We start from the raw sequence: 23,298 nt of genomic DNA on the forward strand, positions 1-23,298 counted from the left end.
TTTGGGTTGTGGGGGTGAAACCCACGCAAACACGGGGAGAATGTGCAAACTCCACACGGACAGTGACCCAGAGCCGGGATCGAACCTGGGACCTCGGCGCCGTGAGACTGCAGTGCTACCACTGCGCCACCGTGCTGCCCTACTGTTCTTACAATCTTAAGCAAGTCTCAAGCAACTTGCAAAATGTTCCCAGCTATTCGGCTTTCCTCACTTCATGGTTAATATGATTTAGTTAATTACTCTTAATGAGTTCTCAGTTAAACCTTTTACCTATATCATTGATAGCTAACTAGAAAGCCAATTTCTATCACTGGGCCACACACTTCAATAATGTTGATGGGGAGGTATGGTGTGTTACTGCCTGTCTCAAATCAACCAATTGAATTGTGCATCATGATCCCTCTGCTCGCTAATTGATCTAACTGGACATTTCCCACCTGAGTGCAGACCTACCTTTTTAAGAATATGATGAACATCTGCCCAAGGTAAAGATTTGTGATTAGCTGGGAGTGGGAGATATTTGGAAGGGAAAAACGAATAATGTTGTTCACCGCATAAGCAAGATTTATAAAGTGGTAAATATGATGTCTGGGCCAGGTGCAAGGTTTTTATTGGGGACCAAGGGCAAAGGTGGAGGTGCGAGAATGATTGAGCAGATTTTAAAGAATGGATGAGAAAAGGCTAGGTAGTTTGTAAGCTGAAAGTGCAATTGAATGGCTTGAACAAGGATCTTTTCACAGGAGGAAATAGGTGGTAGAAGGTGGGATCTATGGGTGGTCAGAGATACACAAGAATGGTCAGAGATGCTTTTACCTCTGATCTAAATCACGGAAACTGAGAGGCCAGGTGAAATGACAGTAGTCGCGAGAGCCTTGAATATGGGCAGTGAATATGGGTAGCAGAATTTATAGGGAAGGAAAGTGTAGTGTTCTTTACTATTTCAAGTTGTCCACTTCTGGTAGCATGTTGTTCTCTATTTTACATTCAATTTATTACACTAACTAAGATTTGTTTACATTCCTAAAGTAGAAGGTTTCTATATTTAAATATGCTATCTCTAACTAACAAAACTCTCTCAAGTGCTCTCTATCATGCCTCAATATCTTCTCCCAGAATCTCCAAGTCACATGATATATGTATGACTCTTCTGTGGTTCTCACTAGTGGTAAGAAGCATTATCATTGATTTGTTAACTCTTTCCATCCCAGTCAATGTACATATTATTGCAGAAAGTTGAAGGGAGGACAAGAGTGCAGTGCAATCAGATGAGAGAGGACCAAGTAATTTAAAACAGACATTGAAATCACTGAGGCACTGAGGTAGGAGGGGGCCTACAGTAGCCTGGCCCACAACCGGGTCCCACCGATCCGCGGGCAGGTCTGTGCCATGGGGGCACTCTTCCCCTCCGAGCCGGCCATGTAACAGTCCGCATTGGCCGGCATGGAGAAGAACCCCCCTGCGCATGCACTGGGATGACGCCAACGCACTCTGGCGCTCCCGCGCATGCGCGAACTGGCGCCGGATGCACAGGTGGAATTTGACCATGATGGGGGAGGAGATTGGGCGAGATTAGATTTAAGAGATGGGATACATTACACCTGACACTGGCAGGGAGGGTACAGGTGGTAAAGATGAATGTGCTGCAATGGTTACTGTTTGTTTTCCAGACCCTTCCGTTCTTTCTCCCGCAGGGCCTTCATCCGGAAATTGGAGACAGTGATTTCGGAATTCATATGGGCAGGAAGATGCACTGCTACAGAGGCAGAGGCAGAAAGGGGGTTGCCGTTCCCGAACCTGTTGCACTGTTATTGGACGCTGAATGTGGAGTGTGTGAGGTGATGGTGGGGGGCTGGGGGAGGGGGCGGAGTGGGTCAGAATGGAGGAGACGTCCTGCAGGGGATCCAGTCTGAGGGATATGGTGACGGCTCCACTGCAGCTTGCTCCGGAGAAGTATACGGGGAGTTTGGTGGTACAGTCGACGGTAAGGGTGTGGAATTAGCTGCGGAGACACTGTTAGAGCTGATGTTGGTGTTGCCACCACTTTGCGGGAACCATGGGCGGGATTCCACAATTGCCGATGCCAAATCGCGATCGCCGATCGGCCGGAGAATCCATTGTTACGCCAAAATCGAGGACGGTGCCATTTTTATGATGCTCCGGCCCCCTCAAAATCGGCGTACTCCTAGCACGCCGTTGGTACGGCCTCAGGTGACATCCTGAGGCCTCCCCTGATGCTCCACCCCCAATGGACCAAATTCCCAATGGCGTGAGAAACGTGTCCTCTCACTTTTCGTAAACCTAGCGTGGTGGCTGCGGACCGTGTCCAGCGCCACCAGAGTCGGGGGGGCAGGGAGCCATTCCACTCGCAGGGGGGCTTCGGCTGGGGCAGGGGGAACTGGTGGGGGATGGCAAGGGGGGTTACAGGGGGAAAGATTTTGGAAGGCCGGGTCCGTGCATGGCCGGTGCCATGTTGTACTTTGCAGCTGCTGCAGGGCGCCGCCACGTGTATGCGCGGCTACAGACCTGGCAATTCTCCATCCGTATGTGCAGGTAAAGCCGGGGGTTTTACATGGCGCAGCTGCGAGTCCCCCACTGGGTGGAGCATCAGTGCGGGGGCGCCGCCGACTTTTTGGACGCAAGACCAAGATTCCAACCCCAGGCGTTTAAGCTGGAGAAGATGGATGCGAGGTATGGGAAGTGGAGGGAGGCAAGGTTGGTGAGGGCGAAGGGCTTGTATCTGGGGGGGAAGTTTGCAGGTCAGGATGAGTTGTGGGAGAGGTTTGAGTTGCTGAGGGGGAGTGAATTTAGATATGTGCAGGTGCGGGTCTTTGTGAGAAAGGAGTGGAGGGCGTTACCCAAGTTGCCTTATTGATGCAATTGCTGCTCCCGGATGCGATCGGAGAGGGTAGAATTGGGGACATATACGGATGGTTGGAGGAGCAGAGGAGGGCGCAGGTGGTGAGGATCAAGAACAAATGGGAAGTGGAGTTGGGAGCGGGAAATACGCTGGGGACTGTGGTGCGAGGAGATGCTTAGGGTGAATTCAACCTCCTCCTGCGCGAGAATGAACTTGATTCAGTTCAGGGTGGTGCACAGAATACATATAACCCGGGCGAGTATGAGTGATTTCTTCCAAGGGGTGGCCTACGACTGCTGTCCACCCAGTCGCCAAGATACGTGACCTACGGTGCGTGGAAACGCACTTCTCCCTCCGGAGGTTGACCCCGCCCGAGCAAACCACTCGAGGACCTCATGTTCTCCTTGTGTTCTTGATGGGAGGACCCGGTGATCAGAACATCCAACCGCCAATCGCAACCCTCGCAAGATATTCTCCATAACCCTCTGGAATATCGTACAAGCCAAGGAGACTCCGAACGGCAACTGCGTATATTCGTACAGTCCATGATGGGTATTGCTCATCACGTATTTCCGGGAACTTGGCTCGAGCACCAGCTGCAAGTACGCATATCTCATGCCAGCTTAGTGAACGTTTTTCCTTGGCTGAGCCGGGTGTAGAGATCCTCGATCCAAGGGACCGAGTAACAGTCAAGGCGGGATATCCAGTTCACGGTCATTTTATAGTCCCCACAGAGCTGTACCGACCTGACCAGCTTCAACACGAGGACCACAGGTGTGACCCAATTGGCATAGTGGACAGGGCGAATAATCCCCAGCTGCTCCAAACAGTCCAATTCCTGGTCTACCTTGGCGCGAAGTACGTACAGCACAGGGCGGGTGCAGAAATACCGGAGCTGGGTGTTTTCCGCCACATTTATCATGGCCATAGCTCCTTTAATGGTCCCAAAGCCTTCAGCGAAAACCGACGGGAACTTGGACAGCACTCCATCCGGATGCACCTAAATCCTTAATAAGATGGCATCATGCAGAGTTCTTAAGTTCCCGTCAGTTTTCGCTGAAGGCTTCAGGACCATTAAAGGAGCTATGGCCGCAATAAAAATAGAGGAAAACACCCAGCCCTTACAACCATCACAAATTGATTTTCATGAATACGCTTATAAACATGGAAATTGGAAATTACAATGGAAAAGATCAATACAAAAAATGCAACATCAAACATGGCAACAAAAAGTCATGTAATATTGATGAGAAAAGTATGTGCGCGCAATTTTTCTCAATATATTGCTGGAAGGTAAGTTTTACTAATGGACAGTATTACAGTTTCTATAAAGTTTTTCATTTGAGAGTAACATCAAACCAATACATTACATGCAGCTCTGATTTCCTAAACAATGAATGTCATGTGTCATGTTATTAATTGGTAAAATGCCACTTTTCCTCTAACCAGAAACCACAAATATCAACCACTTCAAAGAGAGTTAAGTGCTGTCAATTTCCAGTTCAGCACTTCAAAATCACTCAAGCGTGAAGCGGGGTAATTGGAATGCACTTAACTCTCTTTGAAGTGGTTGATCATAGAATCATAGAATCCCTGCAGCGCAGAAAGAGGCCTTTCAGCCCATCGGGTCTACACCGACCCTCTGGACGAGCACCCCATCAAGGCGCATTCCCCCACCCTATCCCTGTAACTCCATAATCCCACCTAACCTTTTGGACACTACGCCCAATTTACCATGACCAATTCACCAAACCCGCACACCTTTGGACTGTGGGAGGAAACCGGAGCACCCGGAGGAAACCCATGCTGACACGGGGAGAATGTACAAACTCCACATAGACAGTCATCTGAGGCTGGAATTGAATCCGGGTGTCTGGCCCTGTGAGGCAGCAGTGTAAATTGAATTGCCATTGTGGGATTTGAATCCTGGACCCAGAGCATTACCTTGCATCTCTGGACTATTAGTCCAGGGACAATACCACTGTGCCACCGCCTCTCCCCTATCTGTTGCCCATTCGAACTCATATCGCACAGTCACATTCCAAAAATGGTGCCTTCACATACAAGCCATCACACCTCTCTGATGTCTCTCCGGGTATGCCGATTCTTGCAGGACAGTGACTCTTGTGCGATGCTGACGGATTGGGAAACAGATTCCCTGGCTGGGGAGCCCAGGGTCAAGGGCTAAAGCAGTCCATAAATAGCTGAACAGCCTCAACAACTTCTTCCAGTAGATCCAATGGGATTCCTACAATGCTTGCCTGGGATACGCCAAAAGCCAACCTGACGTCAATTTCCAGAACTTTCCTAACCTGCTCACTCCCAAACTAGCTGACTGGAAAATCCTAGTTGCCCTTCTTTAACTGTGCTTAACGAGATCCTTAATGAGCCTAATCGGACACCCGCCTCTTGGGGGCAAGTAGCCCTGCCAGCCACAAACTGGCCTTGGCCAAAATGGCCAGCTCTGGGAATGGGATCAGGAAACTGGCATGCCGGCAAACACAAATATATTAGCATCCCCCCGTCACTGACCTTGGTCTAAAATCTCAACCTTAGCATTGCAAATTGAGTGATTCAGTCTGAGGTCAGAAAAAGGGGATTGCAATGGGGGACAACTGTACAAGCTTCAGTTTTCTTGATGTTTAGCTCAAGAAAATTGACACTCATTCAAAACTGGAAGTTTTGTAACACAAAGGCAGTACCAGAGTCAAGATAGTTGGTTGAAAGGCAGAAGCCATCAGCATTCATTTGAGATCTGACTCTATCTCGCTCGATCATGTTACCAAGGGGCAGCATGTAAAAGAAGAGGAAGGTGCCAAAGATGAACCTTTGGGGGACAGGAAGAATTCATTAAAGAATGCAAAGAGCAGTATTTGGAAGGCAAGATTAAAGGTTGCTTGAACCAATCAGGTCAGGTCGAGGGTTGGACTGTTAGAACCATCTGACTGTTTTTTCCACTGTCTGATGTACAAGTACAATGATAACAAAATGTTAAATAAACAGTTGGTTTCTGGTTATAGATTTGATCATTTGATTTATGCCCCATGGGATTGCTTGCTGTTCTCTTATGTGAAGTTTCTTTGTACAATTGCATCAATTTTTTGAAATAAGGATAACATTTCCTGTTGTGAATATATGAGCTGCCTTGACTTGAGTCTTCCTGTCATTTAACTTGCAGAATCAGCAAGGCTTAGAAGTTTAAGAGAATGAGGAGTTTTACTGAGAATACATAGATTTACATTTAGAATTACAATGGGCTGCAAAATTCAGAAAAATGCATCAAATGAAGCGTCAATCAATATTTCCTTTGGGGAATGCCTCGAGACACTTTTAAAATATAAATATCAGGTCTTGTGTATTCATATCCCCTTCTTCAATAACATCTGAATTCACCAATGCTGCATACTTCACTTCTGCATACTTCAACAAAAATGACTGAGGTCATAGGTCTTAACAAGTCGGTGTCCCATGACATAAGGTTTAAATTCAACGGTGTTATTGAGCTGTATGTTTCATTTCATTTCATTTTTCATTTCATGAGGGTACATTGGCATCACATTCAGTCCAATTTATTTCAAATTTGAGAAAATAAAAAATTGATATTTAGTAGAAATATTCACAACTGTTTTATTGCAATAAAAGGAATGAAAAAAGTAAAAGTGAAAAGGATTTAAAAAAAAGAAAAATTAAAACGCCACAGGTGCTGGAAATTTTTAAAAAATGGATCACCTGCTCGATATAGATCAGAGGAAACACAATTTTACACAAACAGGAAAATGACACCATGAAGTGCATGAATTTTATTAAAAACATTCTGCAATGAGCCATTTCTTCAACCTGTCTTTTGTAAATCAAGAAAAACGTATAAATTATTCTGCTGACGTGGGAGGGATCTGAAGTAGGTAATGGAAAGGAGGTCGGGGGTGGAGGCGGCCAAGAGGCGAGCCAAGAATGGCGCGGCGCACGGGCCGGGGGCGTGCCCGAGAAAGGTTGACCGGCGGGGGGGGGGGGGGGGGGGGGGGGGGGGGGGGGGGGGGGGTGCGGTGGGTTGTGCCCCCCAACCAGGCTGATCACCTGGAATGTCAGGGGACTAAATGGGCCAGTTAAAAGGGCACATGTGTTTGCGCATTTGCGGGCTCTGAAAGCGGATGTAATTATGTTGCAGGAGACACATGTGAAAGTGTCTGACCAGACTAAGCTAAGGAAGGGCTGGAGTAGCCAGGTCTTCCACTCGGACTTGGATTCTAAGTCCAGGGGGGTAGCAATTATGATCAATAAGCGGGTTCAGTTTGAGGCGGAAGGCATAGTCGCAGAAGGGGGGCAGATTCCTGATGGTAAGGGGCAAACTGGAGGGGAGAAGAGTGGTGCTGGTGAACATATATGCTCTGAACTGGGGTGACGTGGACTTTATCAAAAGAGTGCTGGGGGAAGATCCTGGACCTGGACTCACGTAGGTTGATAATGGGGGGGGGGGGGTTTAATACGGTTCTTGACCCGGGGCTTGACCGGTCGTGTCCCAGAACGGGTAGACTCCCAGCAATGGCAAGGGAGTTGAAAGGGTTCATGGAGCAAATGGGGGCAGTGGACCCATGGAGAGCCAGACAGCCGACGGGAAGGGGCTACTCGTTTTACTCACATGTTCATAAAGTATACTCTAGGATTGATTTCTTTATCTTGAGCAGGGACTGTGTAGGGGAGGTAAAAAATACGGAATATTCAGCAATCACTATCTCGGACCATGCCCCACACTGGGTGGACCTGCAGGTCGGGGGGGGCGAATTACCAACCCCCGCAATGGAGGTTAGACGTAGGATTGTTGTCGGAGGAGGGGATATGCGAGAGACTTCGGAAGTGCATGCAAAACTACTTGTAGGTGAATGATACGGGGGAGGTTTCAGCAGCAACCCTGTGGGAGGCGCTGAAGGCAGTAGTGAGGGGGGAGCTGATCTCAATTCAGGCTCACAGGGTCAGGGCGGACAGAGCAGGAATGGACAGATTGGTTAGGGAAATGTATCGGATAGACGGGGAGCATGCGGGGTCCCCTGGGGGAGGACCTACTCTCGGAGGGACGGAGATTGCAGGCGGAACTGGGGGTGCTATCCACGAGTAGGGCCGTGGAACAACTTAGGAAGGCGAGAGGAGTGGTGTATGAGCATGGGGAGAAGGCCAGCAGATTGCTAACGCAGCAACTCAGGAAGAGGGAGGCGGCCAGGGAAATAAGTAGAGTGATTGATGGGGAGGGGAGGACCCGGCAGGACTGAATAAGGTATTCCGGGACTTCTATAGTAGGCTGTATACTTCAGAACCCCTAGAAGAGCCGGAGGATTGAAAAGGTTCCTGGACGGACTAACATTCCCAAAAGTAGGCGGGGGGCTAGTGGACGGGCTGGGGGCCCCGATGAGAGTGGAGGAGGTATTGGGGGGCCTAAAGGCCATGCAGTCGGGGAAAGCCCCGGGGCCGGATGGATACCCAGCAGAGTTTTACAAGAAGTTCTCGGAGTTAGTGGGACCGGTCTTGACTAGCGTTTTTAATGAGGCAAGTGGCAGATGGACCCTGCCGCCGACGATGTCGCAAGCCACCATCTCGCTGATACTGAAGCGGGACAAGGACCCGGAATCCTGCGGGTCACACAGGCCAATCTCCCTGATCAATGTGGATGCCAAGCTTCTGGCAAAGGTCCTGGCGATTAGAATTGAGGACTGTGTACTGGAGGTGATTGGGAACCATCAGACAGGGTTTGTGAAAGGCAGGCAGCTGACAGCTAACTTGAGAAGATTGCTTAATGTGATCATGATGCCCCCGACGAGCAAGGAGGTGGAGGTAGTGGTGGCAATGGACACTGTGAAGGCCTTTGATAGGGTGGAGTGGGGCTATCTGTGGGAGATGCTCGGACGGTTTGGGTTTGGGGAGGGACTGGTGAATTGGGTCAGACTACTGTACCAGGCCCAAAAAGCTAGCGTTAGGACGAACAGGGTAGTGTCAGATTATTTCAGACTACATCGCGGGACCAGACAGGGATGCCCACTCTCCCCATTGCTGTTTGCGCTGGCCATAGAGCCGTTGGTGATTGCGTTGAGAGCTGCAAAGGGATGGAAGGGAATGACCAGGGGCGGGGTGGAACATGGGGTCTATCTCTATGTGGACGACCTGCTCCTGTACGTGTCGGACCCACTGGCCCGAATGGAAAATATACTGGAAACACTGAGGAAGTTCGGCCGGTTTTCAGAGTACAAATTAAATATGGCCAAGAGTGAGATGTTTGTGGTGCAGGCAAGGGGCCAGGAGAATAGACTGAAGGAGCTGCCATTTAGGCTGGTTGAGGAAAGTTTCTGGTACTTGGGGATACAGGTGACACAAGACTGGGGCAGGTTGCACAGTTAAATTTGACCAGGGTGGTGGAACAAATGAAGAGGGAGTTTCAGAGATGGGATACACTCCCGCTGTCACTGGCGGGGAGGGTGCAGACTGTAAAGATGACAATCCTCCCTAGATTCCTGTTTATCTTCCAGTGCCTCCTGATCTTTATACCACAGTCCTTCTTTAAAAGGACTGGCAAAATCATCATGAGCTTTGTCTGGGCGGGAAAATCCCCGCGGGTGAAGAAGGCGATGCTTGAAAGGAGCCGCAGCGAGGGAGGGCTGGCATTGCCGAGTCTGATCAACTACTACTGGGCGGCTAACATAGCCATGATAAGGAAGTGGATGGTGGGTACGGGGTCTATCTGGGATTGAGTGGAGGTGGCTTCATGCAGGGGCACCAGTTTGGCAGCCCTGGTCACGGCTCCCCTACCGCTGTCGCCGGCCAGGTACTCCACCAGCCCGGTAGTGGGGGCGGCCCTGCGGATATGGGGCCAGTGGAGGAGGCATGTAGGGGAGGTGGGTCCGTCTGTCTGGGCTCCAATATGTGATAACCATCGATTTGCCCCCGGGAGTATGGATGGGGGGTTTCGAACATGGCGGCGGGCGGGGGTGAGGAGGGTGGGCGATATGTTCCTGGAGGGGAGCTTTGCGAGTTTGAGGGGCTTGGAGGAGAAATTTGGTCTGGTAAGGGGTAATGATTTCAGGTATTTACAGATGCGGGACTTTGTCCGCAGACAGGTCCCATCCTTCCCACGCCTCCCGCCAATAGGGATCCAGGACAGAATAGTCTCTAGAGGAGAAGGAGGAGAGGGTAGAGTCTCAGATATTTATACGGTGCTCATGAAGGGGGAAGAGTCCCAGACGGAGGAACTGAAACTCAAATGGGAGGAGGAGCTTGGCGGGGAGATGGAGGACGGGCTGTGGGCAGAAGCCCTGAGTAGGGTAAACTCAACCGCAACATGTGCCAGGCTCGGCCTGATTCAACTTCAGGTCGTTCACCGGGCCCACATGATGGTAGCTCGGATGAGCAAATTCTTTGGGGTAGAGGATAAGTGCGCTAGATGTGGGGGAGGACCAGCAAACCACGTTCACATGTTTTGGGCATGTCCTAAGCTTAGGAGGTACTGGGAGGGATTTGCAGGGATCATGTCCCGGGTGCTAAAAACAAGGGTGGTGATGAGTCCAGGGGTGGCAATGTTTGGGGTTTCGGAAGACCCGGGAGTCCAGGGCGAGAAAGAGGCCGATGTTCAGGCCTTTGCTTCCCTGATAGCCCGGCGACGAATACTGCTGGCATGGAGGGACTCAAAACCCCCGAAGACCCTGCTATAGCTTTCGGACATGTCAAGTTTTCTGGGTGTAGAAAAAATTAAGTTCGCCTTGCGGGGATCTGTATCGGGTTTGCCCGAAGGTGGCAACCATTCATCAACTTCTTTGCGGGAAAGTGAACGTCAGCAGGGTGGGGGGGGGGGGGGGGGGGGGAGATTAGAGTAGAGTAGGAGGGATAAATAGGCGGGTAGTGCCGATGGGAGAGGAGCGGGCTTGTGCTGTATGGTTCGATTGAAGTATTGATTTTACGTTGATGTTTGCACATTTTTGCCTGTTTTGTTGTTATCTGTAACTGTTAACAATGCCGAAAAATACCTCAATAAAATTGTTTGATAAAAAATAAGAAAAACAAATTAAATGTGCAAGATATATTTAACTATATATCTTAAAAACTGTAATAGGTTTTTCAGAAACGTAACTGTTAAATGGCCTACAAACACCACAGTAATGTTTGATAGTTTGAGGATATTAATGGCGAGACCTACTTACACGTAAAAAATGGAACCGAGCTAAAAATAGGACAGGTGGCAAAAAAAAATGCTGAAAGGATAATAATTAAGAATAATTCTCAGAGGGAAATCTTAAAACGCATTTTTATTCAAAACAACTATACAAACGCCAAATATTGCCCATGCTAGAAATCTGAAATAAAAACAGAAAATTCTGGAACTACGCGGCGGCAAGTGTGGAGAGAGAAACAGTTAACCTTACAGGTCAACGGCCTCTGAAAGATCATCAACCTGAAACACTGGGAAAAATGTAATGGCTGCAGTGGTGGGTTCGTTCATTCACTGGAGAGCTGGTGGCAACCGCACCACACCCATTCCGTGCCCCAACCAGTCCAAAAAGTATGCAATTAAAAATGAAGCAAACAAGTAAAAACAGACAACAAAGCTCTGCTAGGCAAAGTCAGAATTATTGAAGTCAGATAGGAACTTGGAAAACATGCGCAAGAGGAGACCATTTGGCCCTTTGTACCTGCTCCACTATTCACCATGATCATAGCTGATTCTCTATCTCAATGTCATACTCCAGCGCTCTCCCCATACCCCTGGTCACCTTTAAGTCTAGTTATCTATTTATTTCCTTCTTAAATATAATCAGGGACTTGCCTCCACCACCTTCTGTGGTAGAGAATCCCTTGGGTTCAAAACCCTAATTTCAGTCCTAAATGGTCTACCTTGTACCCTGAGACTGTGATCCTTGTCCTAAATCCCTCAGCCAGAGGAAATACATTCCCTGCATCCAGTCTGTCCAGCCCGGTCAAAATGTTATGGGCGGAATTCTCCGCAAGGCCTGACGCCATCGTGAAACCCGGAGAGGTTCACAACGGCGTCGGAAGCCTCTCCCGGCTCCCTATTCTTCCCTCCCCGGGGGGATAGGAGGGCCGTACCGGGAAACTTGGCCGCCGGGCCTTGTCCCTGGCTTCAAGGCCCAGCGCGCCAAGAATGAGGCTGCAGCGGCGCCTAATGATGTCAGCCGCGCATGCGCGGGTTGGACAGCTCTTTCCCCTCAGCCGCCTTGATCTTGCGGGGCGGCGGAGGGGTAAGAGTGCGTCCCCTTGAGACGCCGGCCCGACAATCAGTGGGCACCGATCGCGGGCCCGTCCCCTCCCGAGCACGGTCGTGGTGCTTGATCCCCGATCCGCCCCCCACAGGACCCACACCAACCAGGTGTGCTTGCCGCCGTCGTGAACAGGTTGGGAACAGCATCCGGGCCGGAGAATTGCGGGCCGCCGTGAAAAACGGTGGCCTGCGTTTCTCCGAGCGGCGTGTCGCAAAACCGGACACGCCATTTTGGGGGGGTAGGAGAATAGCGGGAGGTGTGGGAGCGGACCTCCCGCTATTCTCCCACCCATCGTGGTTGCGGAGAATCGCGTCCCATGGGCGCAATTCTCCGCACTCACGACGGTGCGGAGAATAGCGGGGTTCGTAAATTTTTACGGCCACGCTAGTCTGACGCCCTCCCGCTATTCTCCCCCCCCCCCCCCCACGCCCGACTCCCGACACGAATCGCTGCCGCCGTTTTTTTACGGCCAGCAGCGATTCTCAGCTGGCCGATGGGCCGAAGTCCAAGCCCTTTACGGCCGTTTTTATGAACGCCAAACACACCTGGTCTGGCCGTTCGTAAAAACGGCCGTAAAGTCCCGATTTTGAAAACCATGGCACCGATTGGCACGGCAGTACCACGGCCGTGCCAAGGGTGCCATGGGCCCGCGATCGGTGGGCACCGATCGCGGGCAGCGGGTCCAATTACCGCGCACTCTTTGTCCTTCCGCCGCCCCGCTGTATCACTTCGCGGGGCGGCTGAGGGGCATCCCGGCCCGCGCATGCGCGGGTTTCGCGCAAATGCGCGATGACGTCATCCGCGCATGCGCGGGTTGGAGTCTTCCAATCTGCGCATGCGCGGCTGACGTCATGTGACGCGTCAGCCGGCGCAAACTCTGGCAAGCGGGCTTAACGAAATTCGTTAAGCCCGCAATGCCGGAGTTCACGGCTGCGGCATACTAGCCCCGACCGGGGACCAGAATCGGTTCCCGGTCGGGGAGGGGGAGGCTGGCGTCAAACCTGCCCGGTTTTGACGCCAGCCTTACGATTTCTCCCTGTCTGGGAGAATCGCGCCCCATATGTTTCACTGAGATCCCCTTATTCTTCTAAATTCTAGTGACTACAGGCCCAGTCAACCCAATCTCTCCTCATACGACAATCCCGCCATCCCAGGAATCAGCCTGGTGAACCTTTGCTGCGCTCCCTCTGTGGCAAGTATATCCTTTCTTAGTTAAGGAAACCAAAAACTGCACACAATACTCCAGGTGTGGTCTCACCAAGGCCCGATATAGCTGCAATAAGACATCCTTGCTCCTCTTGCAATGGAAGCCAACATACCATTTTCCTTTGTAACTGCTTGCTGGTGTGCTGACATATCTTTTTGTGTGCTGACATGCTTGCTTTCAGTGACTGGTGAACTAGAAACCTGGGTTCCTTTGCACATTAACATTTTCCAAATCTATCACCATTTAAATAATACTCTGCCATCTGTTTCTACATCCGAAGTGGATAACTTCACATTTATCTGCATTGTACTGCATATGATGCCTTTGACATAAGTATAAGTCTCATCGAGAATGGGTTGTACCATTGACAATAGACCCAATTTATGGGTAGGTTCAAATGCTTTGTTTAAATGTCTAACATTGATGTCATAAATCTATTCATATTGATATAAACTTGGACAGCATGTAAATCAAAATGGCAGCTTAAACACTTCCACTCAATCTTCTGAAATATGAGATAAGCTGCTTTCCTGGTGCTTTAGTCAGTACTCAAATTGTCTGAGCTACTTCAGCATGGCAGCACGGTAGCACAGTGGTAGCAGCACAGTAGCACAGTGGTGGCAGCATGGTAGCACAGTGGGGACAGCACGGTAGCAAGCCGTTAGCACAGTTGCTTCACATTCCCGGGTCCCAGGTTCAATTCCCAGCTTGGGTCACTGTCTGTGTGGAGTTTGCATGTTTTCCCTGCGTCTGCGTGGGTTTCCTCAGGGTGCTCCAGTTTCCCCCCCCACAGTCCAAAGATGTGCAGGATAGGTGGATTGGCCATGCAAAATTGTCCTTAGTGTCCAAACAGATTAGGTGGGCTTACTGGGTGGAGGCGTGAGCTTCTGTCAGTGTTCTTTCCAAGGGCCAGAGCAAACTCAATGGGCCAAATGGCCTCCTTCTGCACTGTAAATTCTATGATTCTATGATTCAGTGTAGGCATAGTTACTTTTATTGGAGCAAAACCCATATACTGTGAAATTAAATTATTTAATTTTTATGTCTTATTTTTGTATCATTTAGTCCCCTCTATATGTACATCTTTTTCACATCTCATATCCTTCTTTGGGCAAAATTACACTTTCATAGTCTCATGGTTTATTAGAGCTATTTGGTCAGATGCCAAATGCAGTCACTCTCAGCTATTTGCCTCATCCATTCTGTTGTCCTTGTCAGATGCTTTTTTAATGTTGTCTTTTTCAAATATTCATCAACTTCTTTTTAAAGTTACAATGGATCCTACTTCCACATCCTTTTTCCACCACTTTTTCCAGTACAGCATTCCATATTTTTAACAACAAAATCTCTTCCCCTACCTCATCCGTTATTCATGTGTTTGGTCATCCCAACTCATTGATCAGTGGAAGTAGTTTCTCTCTTTAGCATACTCCCAATTTGGAGCAACTCGATCAGATCCCTTCTTAGTTGCAGTTTTTAAAAAGGAGCAGTTTCTCCTGTCTCTTTTAATAACTAAATCCCCTTGTCCTTCAAAACATATACATTTCCAAGGAGGATGTATTATGGCCATGTTGGTGATGGTTCTTTGCTATCATGTTTGGGCACTGTATTTTGGGGAAAAATGCACTAACTGGACAAAATATTCTAACCTCCGGTTGAGCAATTATTTGTACAGATTCAGCATCATTACTTTCTAACTTGTGCCAATTGATTTTGCTGTATGAATATTAAAATCAAATCATACCATCATGCTATTATGTTCCGGCTGCTACAAGGCAAAACAGTGCAAAATAATCTTAATGTGTGCAGTTTTATAGTTTTACTGTAGTTTTTCTGCAAGCATTTCAAAAATTCAATTTTTCTCAAAGGCACACAAGTTATTGTTGCCATGTCACAGCTCCATCATTACTGCTGGCATTGATGACCCTGCCGATTCCACTAAGAAACTAAGGGAGAGAGCCAATCGTGAAATGACAGGTGGGCTGTTTTATTTCGCATTTTACTTTGCCCTTTTTTATGAGTAATTTAATCTCTACTGACAAGCTTTCACACTAAATATCATTTTAATTAAATGTCTGCTTCCTTGTGTCATAATTTTATGGTTTTCACCATTGTTGCCCAGGATGTCAGAGTCGCTATAGCATGCAGGAAGGAGAAAAGAAATAGAAAGATTGTAAACATAGAGGACTTGAAAAAAAAGCCAACAATAGGTAATACCAACATCACAGAAATAAGATGCTGCTCAATAGACCCAAAAAGACATAATTCAATTATGCTTCAGCAATCTATTTGCATTTTCAGCTCACACAGTGCGAATATTTCAGTCTAGATGTGGAACTGAATTATGCAATGAAGCTTCAGGTATTGTATGAAAATGAGAACACAAGTCTGTTTTCGTTTTCAAGTTCTTCATGCACCAACCCCAAAAGCCTCTGTTAATTTAATTGAGACAGATAGGAAAGTGAATATCTTCCCTCATTTCTGTTGATCATCCGATTACCATTCTCCCTTAAAGTAAATAAAATCGTTGGTAGAACACTGGCATGAACACAAGTGTACAAGCAGCAAAACATGCAGCCACTGCACTGAATGTGTTTTGTTCCCGAACATTTTGGTTGTGTACCCATATTCAGATTTACTAAATTTTAATGTACTCCTGCAGTCAGTTTCTTTTCTAACTGCCCCTCTAATGATTACAGGTTTTGGAAAAGTTACAACTGAAAAAGCTGTAATGGGGCAAATAGTTTGATATCATGTTGTCTGGTCAATGGATGCAAATAGTGCACATAATTTTTTTCTGCATTCACTGTACTCTCAGAGGTACATTCAGAAGTAATTTATGTGCACTAGCCATATTTCTAACAATAACAAAGAAGCTAATTACCATATTGGGAAAACATTTGCTAGCTCATAGATATATCATGAATCCCCTCAATCGCAGCCCCACTTCTCAACCTGCTCTCCCCACTCCCTCACACAGTAAGAGCACCTCTTCTGAACGCCTTCCTCCCCCTCCCCCATCCAATGCACACTGCATCTCACTAGTGTATCTATCAGTAGCAAGCATCCAAGAGAAACAACCTGTGATTTGAGGAGCAGTAAGCAGTGAGGGGAAGTGATTGCATGACAACACACGAGCCTACCAGAGACTTTGGTAACCCTGGGCTACAGAGAGGGGGAGGTGGTGGAGGTCAGAAAAAAAATTAATCCCTGAAATTCCACCATTACACAAGGTAAGACAAGAAATACCCCCTGGGAACATATGCCATATCCCCAGGGGTATGCATACCCCAAATGGTAACCACTGTTTTAAGATTGTAAAAATTAGGAAAATGTGCTTTAGCCAGAGATTTGAATTGCAAAACATTCCCCTGCAAGTGTGACACAGATAACCAATCGCTCAGGCTATACATTTTTGACACATTTTCAGGAAATGCATGACCTTGGCAAGTCTCCACAACAATAGCAATGCCAAATATCCTTTAAAGTAAACCAATACGAATCTAAATAGGTGTTAAATACCTTCCTGAAATCCGGGTAAACGTATCTACTACCTCACCCTCGTCTATCAGAACGGAATGCAAAATCGAGCATGATTTGGGTTGCTGAAGCCATCTTTGCTTTTCCTAACCAGATCCTGTCCTTCCAGATGAACCCTTACATTATTCCTCAACAAAATCTCAACCACTTTCCCCACAGCCAAAGTAGGATTTTGAGGTCTGTAATTTGACATTTTATTCCTTTCTCCTTGTGTTGCATGTTGTATTCACCACTTAGAATTTGGGAAATAGCCCAATTCTAGATAAACTGGAAAAATACTGACGAGGGGATTTTCCACCCCCAGCTCCATCAGCACCATGGATGGATATTGTCAGAATTTATAATTTAACAATTCTTCCAATTCAGTGTTCTGAGCCATCTCCCCATTGATAATGGTAAACAGTTCAATTTCCTTTGTATTCTTCCCTTGTTCTTCGTACACTGAAATAATGGGGGCGATTCTCCAGCCACTTTGTGCCCATCACAAATCCCGCCACAAGAGCCCCAAAACGGGATTTATGCCGGGTTGAAATCCCATTCTCCTATCCACTCCAGCTCGTCTGAGGGAGGGGGGGTGTAGAGGGGGAAGTCAACCGGACGTAAATCACTACTGGTTCTCAAAAGCAGAGACACTGAGGGGAGCAAGGAAGTGGGTTCCCTCTCTACACTTATACTTACCTCCAGGTTTGTGAGGGGGGTCCTTCACAGGAGGTTGGGATCAGGGAAAGGTCTTGGGCTGGGTTGCTGGAGGAGTTCAAGTCAGGGGTCTTTCCCACGATGGGGGGTCATATGGCAAGTCTTCCCTCTGTAGCTTTGAAAACCTTTTCAGAAAGAACAGGTATTCTGCCTGAGTGCTGCCCCCTGACAGTGCCAACCTGGCACTTTCCCCAGCACCCTGGTAGTGTGAGGTTGCCACTGCCAGGGGGCAGTACTAGATTGGCACTTCCAAGAGGCAGGGCATTAAGGGGGTACTGAGGGGGGCCTCGCTCGACAATCATTTGGGGGAGGGGAGGTTGCCAGCATTCATAGTCTTATTCTGAGATTGGGGTGTCCTTTAAAAATGCTGCCTTGATCTCTGAGGATCTGGCCTTCGGTGTCTTTGGGTCCCATGGTGTCAATAATCACCCCGGCCCCAAAAACATTTCTAAGTGAGGATTGATTGTGATCTGGATTGCTCCAATCCACCCGGAGGGAATCGCATCTTGTTTCCTGCCAGAGACTTCAGCCCAATGTTTTGTTATAGTTCTTTATATTTTTCACTATATTCCTTTCATGTTCCCTTTTTGCACCTCTTAATTTTTTTGATATTCCTCTGCTGTTCTTATCTTGTTCCTTCCCTGTATATTTCAGTATTTTATATGTCCTTTTCTTTCTCACGACTGTCTTCTACAATTTTCTTTCCATCCATGTTGGTTTTGTCCTTCTGTTTGGTTCTCAACTTGTTTCTGGTTAAAAATGCTTTTATGTTGTGAAAATGTCTCTTGAAAGCCCTCCTGTTTTCCTTTAACATTCTTCCTTAATAATGCTAGGACTGCAAAATTATAGGGCATTAAAGGATCAAGCCAAAGTAAAGCATTTATCAGAGCAGAACAATCCAGCATCTCTTGTGTCTGTCCCTGTAGTTACATGGCAATATTGGCAGGTATTTGAGAGTATGTCACCTGCCGGATCTCTTGCTTAGAAATCCAGAGTACCCCAAGGGGAAAAAAATCCCTCAGAAGGGAAAACAGAAAATAATGCATCTATTTCCTTTTTCCAAATTTTTAATGTCATGTTGTGTAATTTCTACTTAGATAATAAGAAATCAGCAGTGAAGGCATAAATTGAACTTTCTCTCCCCAAAATATTACCCTACAAGGTTATAATGAATGACCAAAATTGCTAAAGGAACGTACTTGATGGTCTAGTGAACACCAAGTATGAAACTATTTTCTTGTTCTATTTGCCTAAATGTGAGGTAATTATTTTTATTTTGAAAAATCCTTTTCTCTTGTAAAAAACACAATTTGAAAAGATCACAATTTTTTCAATGTAACATTAATCAACACAAAAGGTGATAGCTTAGTTTGTTCTTTTATCTTTTTGTGTGCTGACATTGTTGGACACCCGAAAAGGTTATGAAACATTGAATGACAGCCACAGCAAAGCGCAGATCTCTGAATATACACAAATACAAAGAATAAACATGAAGCACAGCAGAAAAATTCTGGTTTTCTTTGGTTAGTTTGCAAGTATTCTATAGCAGCAAATTCAACAAAGCCATGCATAAGATTGCAATCTTATCCACATAAATTCAGAAAAAGAACCTTTCATTTATACATCATGGCATGAGCTGCTGAGAATAAATACAGCCATTTCTGCATTTAATAAATATGGATATGATACAGGAAAAAAATAATTTATGACAGCCAAATGACTACGAAGTACCTTTTCTGAAACATTTATTAACATCACATTACTGAAATATATGGATTCCGGCTGCTTATAAGATAATACAATTTTGATGATAACATTTAACACCATTTAGTAAAAATATTTCAGCGGATCACAATAACATTAAATCAACATCAATGTACTCTATTACCTTTGCGGAAGCTCATACTGCCTGAAGACAAGAAGCATAGCAGAAACACAGCTGTCATATTGCACACAAGCCTGGAATTCTGACAATTGCTGTTCCGGCAATCTCCATCATTCTGAGAGCTTTTATACACCAACACTTCAGGACTGCTGCCGGAAATATGAATTGCAATGCAGACAGTCAGTGAGGTGTGTATTCCTACAGACTTATCTGGAGCTGGTTACTTCTCTGTAATGGCTTCCAACTCAGGTCAGGACTGAGCATGTTTATCACTGTGCTCATGAGGCATCAGAGAAATGTCAGTGCGGAGACCCAGAAAGCACACTGATTGAAATACGATACATCTCAATTCTATCAGCTAAATGAAAGGAGCACAGTTCCTTAAAATGAGAACATTCAGGGGTATGAAGGTGCTGCTGCTTGCACCTTTGCATAAAATGCCAAGTGCAAGAAACTATACAATCTTGGGAAATTAATACATTTGTTGAATTTTTATAAAGGTACCGTGAACCACGCATTCCCTATTTAAAGGCCATTCATATTATCAATTGTCAGTTTTATTTTGCCTTTTGTATGTTCCCTGTATATTCATTTGAAATAAAGGGACACGATCAAACCAAAAAAAGAGAGTCCGTTCTGGGTAGGAATCAAGGGGCATTCTGGCCACTATAAACCCGCTATCTAACAACACTCTGGATTTTTGTTGGTGGTTCAGCTGGGAACGCCCCCCCCCCCCCCCCCCCCCCCCCCCCAGGCTGCGCTCTGTCACATTTCCTGCACTGAGGGACTTAGTGATCCAATGTGACCCTCGGACCACCCCAAATCACCTGGTGGGGGGGTCCTCAAGCCCCCCTCTCATGGACAGGGCACCCCCAAACCCGATCCTGGTGTAGGCAAAATGCCAGCATGACACTCTGGCAGTGGTCCTCTCAGCCTGGCAGTGCCACATTGGCACCCAGGTGGCAGTGCCAAGGTACCAGCCTGCCCAGAGGCCAGTGGTCTCCAATCCCCTGGGAGACCTCCCACAAGCACAGTTCCACCTCCTGGTCCCCGTTTGTGGGAGTCAGTATTGAACAGCGCTCGCCTACATTCTCCGAGGCAAAGGGCTTAGATTCCAAAGCCTTGGGTAGATTAGGCGACTGCATATTAGAGTGAGACCAATATGCAGATTTGCGAAATAGTGATCCCATCCACAATGGTGGGATCCATATCGCGACGTCTCGCGAGATCCCTTTGGATCCGCAAGGCATGGGGAGTAAATCCCAGTCGAGGCCTTTCTGGCATCTACCGGCCACGTCGTGCTCCAGTTTGGATGGGATGTAGCTGGTAGATTGCCCCCGAGGGTTTGATTGCCTAATAATTTACCTTTTAGGAAAGAATATATGTGTATATCAAGATTTTTAGTTTCGATAATATATGGCATTTATCTACAACAAGAATATAGCTGAACTGGCTTCCCATCATGCAATTGATAAATTAAAATTTTTAACATTAAATATCTTGGCTGGGATTCTCCGCCGGCGTGATTCTCCGTTATAGTGTTGGAGCAGAGAAAGATAAATTAGGTGTGATGGGGATATTACGAAGAATTGTATAAGGCAGACCCGGGGGTGGGGCGGGGGGTGAAGATGGGGATATGGGGCAGTTCTTAGACGGGCTAGAATTTCTGCGGCTGGATGAGGAGAGGAGGCAGGTGCTAGAGAAGCAGTTAGGGCTGAGGGAGGTAATGGAGAGCATAAGAGGGATGAAGTCAGGGAAGGCCCCATGGCTGGATGGGTACCCTGCGGAATTTTGTAATGAGTTTGCGGCGGTATTGGCACCACAGCTACTAGTGGCATTTAGCGAGGTGCTGGAGAAGGGGGAGCTGCCGGAGACAATGACACAGGCAGTGGGTGTGCTAATAGCAAAGAAAGAGAAGGACCCGTTACAATGCGGGTCATTCAAGCACATATCGCTGTTAAATATGGATGTAAAAGTGCTGACTAAGTTAGTGGCGGGGAGGGTGGAAAGATGCATTCCAGGGGTGGTTGCCGAGGATCAAACGGGCTTCTTAAAGGGCAGGAAACTCTTAAGCAATGTAAGGCGATTACTAAATGTGATCATGACCCTATCGAGAGGGCGGGTACCAGAGGTGGTGGTGTCTATGGACATAGAGGAGGTATTTGTTTGGGTGGAGGGGCAGTACCTGTTCGAGGTCCTGGGAAGGTTTGAGATAGGGACAACGTTTAGTGGCATGGGTGTGCCTGTTGTACGTGGCTCCGGTGATGAGCATACGTACCAACGAGATGAGCTCACAGAGTTTTGGGTTGTATAGGGGAACGAGGCAAGGGTGCCCGCTGTTACTGTTTCCACTGCCGATAGAGCTCTTGGGGATGGCCCTTAGGGGGTCAGTAGAATGGCAGGAGATTAGGAGGGGTTGGGGATTGTGTTCCCCGGATTATTTATGTTTTGCAACTTTTTGAATAAGTTTGGAATAAAATACATATTAAAAAAACGATTGGAGTAGCCATTACGAATTGAAGAACAAGTAGGAGCACAGACAAAATGGGTTGAATGGCGTCCATCTAAGCTGCTGTATATTTCTACAGTGTTGTGCTGATATACTTGTCCCTGTGGCCGTGATCAGCCTGTGAAGAACAGCCTGTGGCTGTTCACGAGTATTCTGGTCCCACGCCGACGCACGGATTTCTTGGCGACGAGGGGTGCAGTCATCAGGAAATCGCATGGTCAACGGCGGGGTCAGTAAATTCGGCTGGCCAACCGCCTCTGCTGCTGTGGGGCGGGTTGGTCGGTAAATCCCGCCCATAATCTTCCCAAGTTCTCTCAATTCAAGAACCGTTCCTTTTAATTGGAAAACTGTCACGCTATTATTCAAGAAAGGTGAGGGGGAAACTAAGGAATTATAAACCAGTTAACATCTGTTGTCAGAAAATTACTAGAGTCTACAATTAAGAATAAACTAACTGAACACCTTGACCATGTTCAGCTGATTAAAGAGAGCCAGCAAAGTTTTGAAATGGGTAGGCCCAATTGAATTTTTTCAAGGGAGTACTATAGCGGACAGGAGAATCTCTTTCCAAGTTATTGGTATGGATTTCCAGAAGTTATTCAACAAGGTCCCTCATAAGAAATTGTTAGTTAAAGTTGAAGCAAATTATTGACCTGGACCCAGATGTTGAGCCTCTCCATCATGACAAAAATCTCAGGAATGGCCAGAAATTCTAAGTCCTGCCCCCCCCCCCCCCCCCCCCCCCCAAAACAGGGCATGTTCCAATTTCACAGGGGTTGGATTTGAGTCAGGTCGGGTTGCACGGATTACCAAGACAGCTGGCTATTTAAGTCACCAGCTGCCTCCGCTGAAATGGGACTGTGAAATATGTGGCACGATTCAGCGGCCTCGTTGCGTCTGACTTCGTGTCGGGACAAGGCTGCTGAATCTCGCAAGAAGCCTGAATCAAGGTTTGTGATGCTTGAAATGGAATCTTCGCGACGCAATCTGGATCTAGTTCTCGCTGGTTGAGATCCAGGCACGCAAATTCAAATGATCCATGAGACTCATTTAAATATGCGCTCGCCCAATTCACCTGTGGCCTGGGATTCACTGGCCTCGACAATGAGGCCTCACCCGGCACCATTTGGTTACTAGTTTACAAAGTTGTGAATCAGTCGTGAGGGGAGTTGAAGCTCCTGGGTGGTCAGGGACAGCGCAGGGTGGTACCCTGGCACTCCCTGGCACCTGGACACATTGGCACTGCCACCCTGGCTCTGGATGGCACTGCCAGCGTGATAGGGTCAGTGCCATAGTGCCAGGCTTAGTGTGCCAAGTTGCCCAGGTGCCAGGTTGCCCATGGCACGGACCTGA

The 23,298-nt window shown here is 47.4% G+C and overlaps 1 protein-coding gene across 6 annotated transcripts in view; it reads right to left on the reverse strand.

Annotated features, from left to right (window-relative positions):
- Positions 1-23,298, reverse strand: part of kalrna (kalirin RhoGEF kinase a) — a 1,222,490-nt gene that overhangs the window by 808,464 nt on the left and 390,728 nt on the right. The window contains exon 1 of one of the 6 annotated variants that reach the window (XM_038789518.1): positions 19,440-19,695. The exons of the other annotated variants lie outside the window; for them this stretch is intronic. Within the exon in view, the coding sequence (XP_038645446.1) occupies positions 19,440-19,497 (58 nt within the window). The 5' untranslated portion in view covers positions 19,498-19,695. Of the gene's footprint in view, positions 1-19,439; positions 19,696-23,298 lie in introns of those variants that run through there. 6 annotated transcript variants of the gene reach the window in all.

This window comes from Scyliorhinus canicula, chromosome 2 (genome assembly GCF_902713615.1).
Source record: "Scyliorhinus canicula chromosome 2, sScyCan1.1, whole genome shotgun sequence".
In the NCBI taxonomy this organism is placed as follows: domain Eukaryota; kingdom Metazoa; phylum Chordata; class Chondrichthyes; order Carcharhiniformes; family Scyliorhinidae; genus Scyliorhinus; species Scyliorhinus canicula.